This window comes from Montipora foliosa, chromosome 3 (assembly GCF_036669935.1).
Source record: "Montipora foliosa isolate CH-2021 chromosome 3, ASM3666993v2, whole genome shotgun sequence".
Lineage (NCBI taxonomy): Eukaryota > Metazoa > Cnidaria > Anthozoa > Scleractinia > Acroporidae > Montipora > Montipora foliosa.
In genome coordinates, this window is record NC_090871.1 from 58111135 (window position 1) to 58121134 (window position 10000).

The following is a 10000-nucleotide window of genomic DNA, read 5'->3' on the forward strand; positions in this document are numbered from 1 at the left end:
ATGCACAGACATTGTAGAGCTGCTTAAAGGGATCCAGCGCTTTGACCTCCTGGAGAAACTTGGATTACCCTATCCTGAGAGTAAAACCAGTGGTATGGACTGAATTCTCTGATCTATAGACCATTTTACAGATATGGTGGCCATTTTGAAATCTTATGTTTCGAATAGCTGTTATGGGATTCGAAGGGGGCAAATTAGTATGCATACCCCTCTTAGAATTCCATAATAACTATTTAGAATAGATTTCAAAATGGCCACCGTACCCGTAAAATGGTCTATGGGGAAAAAAGGATTTTGGTGTAGGCTGAATTTATCATGCTTCTATACACAATTGCTAAAATTGTGGCCATAACTGCGAGGATTATAGCTTTACTTCACTTCATATCCGCAGTTCAGTATATGATTCATTTCATATTCATGTATCATTTCGTTCATTGGTTCATTCCTCACGGGAAAATTAGAATCCGCAAATGACCAGCTCCCAGCGGCAACGGGGTTTGAACCCGTGACCTCGTGATACCACTGCGACGCTCTAACCAACTGAGCTACAGTATGAAGCCACTGACGTTTGGAGCTGGTTCAAACCCTGTTGAAGTCCTGAATTTATCAGGCTTCTTTACGCAATTGCTAAAATTGTGGCCATAACTGCGAGGATCATAGCTTTACTTGAAATTACAATTACATTTCCATTCCTAACTCAATAATGTTAGGATCTGAGTTCGTTTTCTTTTCCACACCGTGTTCCAGTATTTTAGATGCTGTTCCTCAGCCACTGTTGCAATGTACATTGAATTGAAACAAATCCATGGTGTGGGCCATAGGCAAAACGGAGACGTTATCCTCGCTCTTAGCTGGACACAATGAAAAACAGACACCTGAAAATTTCAGGTGCATGGGTTCAATAGGATTCGAATCCATGACCTCTGTGATGTCGGTGCAATGGTCTACAATGTACCACTGACCAATGAAGCCACTCACTCAGTTTTTCAGGTGTCTGTAAGAGACAAATGCTTAAATTGTCCAGAGGAGTGCAAGGGTCACAAGTCTCCCTTTCGATGTACATATACTTGTTTTGATCCTGTTTTGTTCCACTTACAGTGTACCTGCTGTTTTTGATATTCAGACATTAGTAGCATTGTTCACCTCTCTGATGCAAGTACATGCATTAATTTTGCCTCCTAGTTTGAAATTTCAGTCAGGGCTGGAACATCTTCCGATTCTTTACCATCGAGAGATGAAAGATTGCAAGATCTAGAACAAGAACTAGATGAAGAAAGATGTGTAACTCAAATGTCTTGCATGTCCACAATAGGTTTTGCACACAGAAGTGAAGACAATGGCCCGAAGTTTACACCAGATCATGACTGCGACTTGTATGCATCCGTTTCGTTTGAGAGTGATAGTGAGGATCCTGTGTCAATTAACATGGAGGATAATGATCTTCTGCCCAAGGATAAAGTCGGAGCCAGTGTCAAAGAAGGCATTTTTGTTCCCAACTGTCCTGATCGAAGTGGCCCATTAAGTGGTGGTAGCAGCATATCTGTTAGTTCGTCTGATTCATTAGCTTTAATCTCCGCTGAAAGTACACCAGTTTGTTCAAGTAGCAGCTCACAAGGATCCTTCGAGAAGTCAGCAAAAGCACCAGAATTGTCCTTGACTACTCATTCTGCTTCAGCACGTGGTGAAATCGTCAATGAGAGTGACCTGGGGCTCAATACAGGCAACAGTGAAGACGAGGTTCCAGGGCAGGTTCAGTTATTGAAAAGGACAGATGATGTGACTGATGGGGGAAATACTGAGGTTGAAGACATTCAGGGACAGTCTGCTGATTCCGGTTATGGGGCAACAAGAATAAGCCAATCTGACGCAAGAACGTCTCCATTATTTGAGTATGATTCACAGATCAGCTCTTCAGATAGCTCTGTATTCTGCCGTTTGACCGACCCAGTAAGCTCACATGTTGTTGATGGAAATCCCGGCAAGCTGCAACAAAGTTCCATTGCACATGGTCAAACAGCATTGAGAGTTCATGAATCTGATGAATCCAGTTCCTCTTCGACTGACTGGGAACGTTTAGGCGCTCGACCCAAACGTTCTCAAACACATCGTCCACAGATTTCTGTATCACCTCCGCCCCCGCCACTAATCGCCAGCCCAGTATCCGATGGCTTGGCTGGAGATTTCTTAGTACGACATTCACAAGACAAAGCTGTTCATGAAAGTCTGTTTGCAAATGGCAGGGATTTTTCAATTCTCGGAAATGATACATCGCAGGGAACTTCTTTTGTTGATGGAAGGACAAATGCATCAGAAGCTTACAGAGTTAGGCCATATTTTGGAGCTTGTCAGGCGGCAGCAGTAGGGAATAATTCGTTTGTGAGATCTGATGGCACTGCTTTCTCACCTGTCCCTAGTGGTGGTTTTGAAAGAGTAGGATTACTCGGTGGACGTTCTTACAATGGAAGATTGTATGGAAACAGTGCACCTGCAGCAGCAGCACCTATGCCTAACCACACAGGACTAAGTAATGTCACTGTGGGTTGGAATGGCTCATCAAGCAATGGTGCAAGTAACGTTGATGGCTCTCTACATATTGATCATGGAGTTACAGGGCAAGGAGATTATAGCAGGGAATCTTATTTCCCTTGCGTCCAACATAGCGCACACATGGGGCAGGTGCCATTACATTGGCGGAGTAACGCAATCTCAGGAATCACCCCTTCGGGTTTTGCTTATCGATTGTCAAATTCGGGCCTTACTTTTGGCCAATTGGATGATGGTGCTGCTGGAATTCGGCCGGGACAGTCTCTATATGCCACTCAAAGACATGTCGTGAGTGACGGTGATTCCGCGTTCATAGATGAGCAAGCCGCAAATGAAAGGTCACACAATGCTGATCTATCACTTGGACAACAACAATCAATTGCGAAGAGGCGTCACGAACCAGATACCACCAGCGCTGGAAGTGCTGTCATTGTGGGCAATTGTGGTTTGCCTCCTCAAATCTCGGTTTCGGCCTCCGGTGTTTCTTCTACCAGAGTTGTCTCAACTACAACAAGTCGACCTCTTGTTGTTAGTGCAAGTGACAATGCACCGAGTCCTGTTAACAACACAAGTAGAAATTCAGTTTTTTCCTCAACCACACCTGGTGATGGCAATTCAGAGACTAGTCTTGCACCAAGTTCTCGTAATGCCGACGAAGACAACTCCAGAGGATCTTTGTTTAACAGAGACAATGGAACAAACGATATCGAGCCGATCGACGATTCACTTCTTGCTTTAGAACGACGTGTAGCAGATGCCTCTGCGTTGGTTGAACGGGTGCTTAGGGAAAGAGAAGAACGGGAACAGTTTGAACGAGAAATAGAAAGAAAGGAACGAATGATTAGGGAAAGACGAGAGAGAGAAAGGAGGGAGAGGGAGGAAAGAGAGATACAGGAAGCCGAGCAATGGCCGCAGCAGCAGGAGGCAGTTTCTGCGCGTTCTCCGTGGCTCTGCGAACATTACCAGCGACATTGCAGAGTGCGGTTTCCTTGTTGTACACAATTCTATCCTTGTCATCGATGCCATAATACCTCAAGAAACTGTGAAAATGAAGAAGCCAAAGCATGCCATGCGACGCACCTCAAATGCTCTTTTTGCGAGCATGAACAAGAGGTGAGTTTTATTTTCGTGCTTTAGGCAGGGGGCTTTCACGATTGAGATTAAGCTTTAAACTTTGGTTCTAGCGGGAGCACGAAGCTATTGAGAAAAAGAGTAAAACACATGGCGTACGTAAACAAGACTCGGTTAGAGCATTGCACCGGTATCACAGAGCCTGAGGTCATGGGATCGAATCCCGTTAAAGTCGCCTGGAGTCTTTCAGTTGTCTATAAGAGACAGTTGCTTAAATTGTCCAGATAGAGTGGTTTTCAACTGAGTGTCGAAAGGAATAAGAAACCAAAACCAATCGTGGCTCGCGTGTGCACATTTTCCCGCGCTTTGTGTCGGCTACGTGTAATTACTTCGAGTTTTGATTGGTTTACTGGATTGTCTCCGTCCTTTTTGATTGGCCAAAGTAATTACTTTGGTTTTGGTTTTACGACACTCGATTGAAATGCGCTCTAAGTGCAATGATTGATCACTTCTAACTTTCGTCTTTTGTCCAAGCTCTGCCAGCAAATTTCTAACCCTAACCTTAACCAAAGTAGCCATTGCAAAAGGATTCAAGAGCGATTTTGACAAAGAACAATAACCTGTCTCTCCGCTGGGAACTTAACTTTATTATTATGCAAATTCTGCGGAAATAAATTGTATTGAATTGACCTTCTGAGCGCTAGCTTTCACGTGTAGTGTCACGTGACTTTTCATGTAAACAAACCTCGAAAGTTCGGACATTCGAGAAGATCGGACATATATCACATAGTGAGATGGCATGGCGAGCAGATGTGAACTGTTAGTTTCGTTTTGCGTTGGACATGGAAATGATGCAACAAAGACACAAGTCACTTCGATGATTAGCATTTGATGTGGGACGCAGTAGTTTTACACTTTTACTTCCGTCTTCGACAGGATTTACGGGGGTGAGTCAGCTTTTGAACATCTTCGATCCCTAGGCGGACGGAAACGAAATGTATTCCTTAGATTTGGTTATTACGAATACCTTCATGTATTTAAATTGTTATAATTTGTGCACTTCGAGGTCAGTAATAAAACCGAATAAATGTGATTTGAGTGTGTGTAAATCGAGCCTCCGCTGTCAGTGAGCCTTAATTCGAAAACGCTGAGTCAGTCCATCTAACAACAGCAAGCAGTCCTGTTAGGCTACAGTTCCAAGGTCAGCATGTATAAGCAGATGCGTATTAAAGAAGGACTTCCACACAATGAATATCGTAGAACTTAAAAAATATTTGCAGGAGCGTGGAGTTTCAGTGAGTGCGTTTAAAAGTCTTCGCTAATAGAAATCGCCGCTGCAGTTGAAGCAATGACGCTTTACTTTAATCAAGGTAATTGCCTCTAGCGCAACTAATGCTAATCCGGCAATGGATGCTATCAGTAGAAAGACAAAACCGACGATGCAGACAATTTATTTACCCCAATCAAAAGCTCAAGAACTGCACTTCTGCCCCAATCCATTTTCCATGCAATCAAGATCATGAACAATTTCATCTCCTCGGCGCCATTCGGCTTGCACGATATTTAACGTACCACTCCACTGAATGTACTGAATACGACAAACAGGGACTCGCCGCTTACAAGTCCTTCGATGATTGTCGCTTATTTACTGACGGTTTAACACGTTGATTCTTTGCAAAGTGGAGTGTGTCCATGTATATGAGAGTGTAGCTAAAGTGAAGCCCTTCATGAAAAGGATTTGTTGACCGAGGAAGGAAAAACAGAGATATCTGAAGATTTTTACCACAAAAATGTGCCAATTACCTACTAGTAGTCCTGTTATCTTGCCTTTATTAGAAAAACTTCATTTCACTACAGAACTTGCAGACAGGTCAAGTTGATGAAACCGCTAAATCAAATGAAAGCAAGCTTGTGAGTGGTGTTAATGCATTAAGAATAAACCACAAGAGCTTCTAAGACTGATGATGCAAACATTTTGACGGAAGACGTTTTGGGAGTTGTTGTCTTTCAGTGATAAAGAAATCAACTACAGTACGTTGAGAGCACCACGGCAAAGCAATGGCAATGTGAGGACTGGGGGTCATAACCGTTTCAAAGAGCAAGAGAGTCTTCTCAAGAAAAATTGATAGTGCTGAAAATGTCACAAAGTTGGTACAACCCATTCTCTAATTTCGAATGTCCCATTATACACTTTGTTTGCCCCCCAAAATTTTGCATAAACTATTGTTTTCAAATGCTCTTGGGAATATGTAATGTCCCCAAGAGCATTTGAAAACAATAGTTTATGCAAAATTTGGGGGGCAAACAAAATGTCTCATAAGGCATTCGAAAATAGAGAATAGCATAAGCACAAACATCCCTACATACTTGTAAAACAAAGAATGGAAGCCTAAAATGCCAGAGAATGGGACCATTTCATGAAGTCAGTGCTCCCAATGCATGCAAGCGGGTTGTGAGCCATACCCACCACAAACTGGATTTGATCTCAAAGGGCTTTCTAAGCCATTCCTTGGAGCAATAATATTCTGAAATGCCAGTGTTCTAAAGGTTGTCCAAACACTGCTGTAGAATATAAATTATAAGTGTTACTGGAAAAACAGAGATCGGTTTGTGGCAACACAAATGGTCATGGTTTTGCATTGAAAGCAACTTCAAAGTACTACTTTAACTTCAGCTTGAAATGTTTGTAAGTGGGCTAAAACGTTGTCAATTTGTTGTGTGGAAACAAGGAATCTTCTCAGTTGAGGTGACCGATGACCCTAGCTTCATGTCTAATGTGTGTGTCAAACTAGAGAAGAGTCCTTCCCTTTCTCCTCTTTTATATAATAATAATAATAACAATAATAATAACAATAATAATAATAATAATAATAATAATAGAAGTTCAAAACAGTACTTGAAATGAATATTTCATGCTTTCATGCTAACAATGAGTACTGTAAAAATTGTGGGAAGCAACAGATGCATCACCTAATACAATGACTTTAAACTGTTCATGAATTACGACTGGTAATTTGACAATGCTTTTAGAATGGTTCCCCAAAAATCAGTAGATAATGTCTTTTAAGGGAAATCTCCCTAACAGTACTGTAGATATGTGTCATGCCAATTAACAGAAGGTCACAATACTGTTCCATGTAATAAAAATAAAACCTTCAGTTTTCCTCAACTTCAATGAAGAAGCTTTTTCAGTTTGCAATGGCTCAACGCTGCATTGATCCCATGGTCAATGGTATGCACGATATATAATTATAGCTCAACAACAAAGTGTAGACTACTATACAACTAGTAGTGTATTTACTGTCCTTTGAACACACAAACGAGTCTCTGCGATGAGTCATGCCATTATCCGCGTATTCCGTTTTCCGCCTCTCGATTGCTATAACTTCGGCCGGAAAATGCAAAAAAACTTGATCAGATCACCATTCAAGTTTCTTACCTATGATTTTAGGAATCGGGAATCGTTTTTACGTGTAAGGGAAGCACGCCTTTTAGTCGAGAGAATTCTGCAACTCGCAATAAACGGTGGAAATGACTACTGTCTCTGATGCACCTAATAAGTCACTTTTATTCGGTTTTATTACCGACCTTAAAGTGAAAATATATATGACAATTTTCATACACAATGGTAAATTCGTAAATAACATAAGGCGAGGAATGCATTTCGTTTCCGTCGGCCCAGCGATCGAATATGGAACAACCAGACTCACCCGCGTTGACCAATCCTGTCGAAATACGAGTGTAAAACTATCGTGTCCTACACCAAATGCTAACCATCGAAGTGACTAGTGTCTCTGTTGCATCATTTCCAAGTCCAACGCAAAAAGAAACTAACATTTCATATCCGCTCGCCACACCATCTCACTGTGTGTTGTATGTCCGATCTTCTCGAATGTCCGAACTTTCGAGATTTGTTTACATGAAAAGTCACGTGACACTACACGTGAAGCTAGCGCTCAGAAGGTCAATTGCTATCAAACATGGCCGCCGTGTCACGTGGGTGCAAACCAAGAATACCGGACTAAAATGGCGGAGGACGAAAGAAGCATCGTTATTCCGATTAGGCCATGCTAATTAGGTATTACGTTCGCTTTGTTCTTGTTTCATGGACATTAATTATTTCGGATCCGATATATAAAAGACCAGCCAAGCAACTTGACGGTATAAGTATAGCGAATCACATGATTTCGAGTGCAATTTGGAATAAATAAGCAGGAGTAAATTTTTTTCCAAAGACGACCAAAATTACGTGGTCGTGCAATTTGTAGTCTGTGAAAAAATTTACAAGTGCTTATTTAATTCAAATTGGACGAGAAAAATCATGTGATTACTTATAATATACATGAAAAAATTCGAGATGGTTGAGCAGAAGAAACGCACGCGTATCACGCCATAAATTGCGCCATCCAGGGCTCGCGTTTGATTTCAAAACAAAAGATTTGATTGGTTCTGACCAAACCCAAATATTAGCCAATCAGAATTCAGAATTTTGATGTGTAATTTGCACTGGTATTACACTTGAACTTCACTGCTCTTAGGCAATCAGAATTAAGTAATTTTTTCATGTCTATTATTAATCTACATAAGACACTTGAGATAAACTCCTAAATGAAATATTTCTGGAGCTGACGGGACCATCGTTCTAACGCAAGAGATAAAGAATGTCACACAATCTTGTAACGCAATTAAAACTACATGACGTTGCCTTTGGAGTAAATTGGTAATGTTATATTTTCGGTTATCTCATTTTATTATATTGGGAATAAAAATGCCCCTTTGCTTTTATCTTTATGCTAAAATGATCATTGGAAGATATGCTTTCTCGTTATTTTTATTTTATTTTATTTTATTTTGTTTTATTTTTTTCGGAAGATTGATGAAAACAGTGGAGTTTGCGGCAAATGCGGTGCAAAGATGGCTGCCTATTTTTGCTCGATATGTAAACACTTTACAAACGTGGACAAGAATCCTTATCACTGTGAAAAATGTGGAATCTGCCGGTGAGTTGTTCTCGTTGTAATTCCCTTACCTCTTTGTATTTACCAAGGATCAATTTCGATAGCACCAGAATGTAATTTCACGGGTTTAGGTAGTGTGAAGCGAGAGCAAAATCATTTGTGCTATAAAAGATGCTACCGGGGCAGTAAGTGGTTTTATTACACCTCTCAGATAGTACGCGCTGTACGGCCCGCTAAATTTGACATTTTGCCGGGTAAATTTTCTCTAGCAAGGTTTTTTTTTCTGTCGTTTATGGTACATGAACTATTAAAACCCTGGATGTTGCAAACAACTATTTCAAAAAGCCAAGGCGATTTATTCGTTTCTCGGATTTAGACGCGGCAATCTTTGTGTCGGTTGAACCTTCCGCTTGACTTCAACTTGTTTCCTTTCCCGCGCGGCTGATTATCACAGAGATATAATAAACATCTTACTGACCTCTACCCTGGGTGCCAGAGGTTTTTTTCTCGTTGGGGGCGACAGACTATTGAGCGGCGAAGCCGTGAAAGCGAGTTGCGAAGCGACTACTTCGCTTTGAAACTCCTCGCCCCCTGGTGAGCGAGAAGACCTCTCTGGCATCCAGGGTAACTGACCTCGTTTTCTCGGTTCAATTACTGATCCTCGTTTTTACTCGTTGATTTATGGCCTTAAGAGCTTGGGCCACAAATCAACGGAAAAACTTACAGTAAGGACCGCGAACTCGGCTAGTGAGAGGTATGAAAAAGAGTTTGAAAATGGTGAACTATTCTTAACAGGCGCACTTTTTGGGGGTATTTAGTATTATTTTTCTTGTGACGTAGAATCCACGCCGACAAGTCATTCCACTGTGACGTTTGCAATGTATGTTTGGATAAACGACTTGAGGGGAACCACAAATGCCGTCCCGATTCCGGTCACGATGAATGCTGCATCTGCTTGGAGGTTTGCTCGAACTTCACGAATTAACTTTCTTTGGCGTGCTCCATGTCCCTTTTTGCTAAGCGCCAAAGTGTTTTCTTGATGGGCCATTACCGAGTTGCTGTTTGTGTCTGTTTGATAGAGAATCTTGATACACGGCAATACAAATGAACAATAGTCGAACATCTTCCTGCAAATCACACCTGATTTCCGTTTGACTGATTCGCACCAAGACTCGCTTTGCAACAGAGGCAAACAGTAGTTCGGTATTGAACTATTGGGGAATCTTTGGTTAATTTTTTTTCTGATTAGCATAAGCTGTGGTTTTCTAATCAGTCAGCCAAGAATTAAGTACTGAATATTGAAAGTGCATTGCATAACGAGCTATCCCTGAAATTGTGAATGCGATATACCAGATAATCTCTGAACAATGATGCTTTGATAAGTCGAAATTTTTGCCAAAAATATATGGGATCATTAGCGCTTTTTC

At 41.3% G+C, this 10000-nt stretch overlaps 1 protein-coding gene and 1 long non-coding RNA gene across 3 annotated transcripts in view; one reads left to right on the forward strand and one right to left on the reverse strand.

Annotated features, from left to right (window-relative positions):
* LOC137997795 (uncharacterized) overlaps positions 1 to 10000 on the forward strand; it is an 88376-nt gene that overhangs the window by 50903 nt on the left and 27473 nt on the right. The window contains exons 4-7 of one of the 2 annotated variants that reach the window (XM_068844047.1): positions 1 to 92; positions 1313 to 3657; positions 8488 to 8615; positions 9414 to 9534. The exon at positions 1 to 92 is cut by the window's left edge and continues 166 nt beyond it. In XM_068844047.1, the coding sequence (XP_068700148.1) occupies positions 1 to 92; positions 1313 to 3657; positions 8488 to 8615; positions 9414 to 9534 (2686 nt within the window). The remainder of the gene's footprint in view (positions 93 to 1312; positions 3658 to 8487; positions 8616 to 9413; positions 9535 to 10000) is intronic. The other variant, XM_068844046.1, reaches the window with a different exon arrangement.
* On the reverse strand, positions 4927 to 7500 carry LOC137997799 (uncharacterized). Its single transcript, XR_011122591.1, has 3 exons — positions 7326 to 7500; positions 6083 to 6177; positions 4927 to 5503 (listed from the first exon to the last, which is right to left on the reverse strand). It is a non-coding gene; the product is annotated as an uncharacterized lncRNA (long non-coding RNA).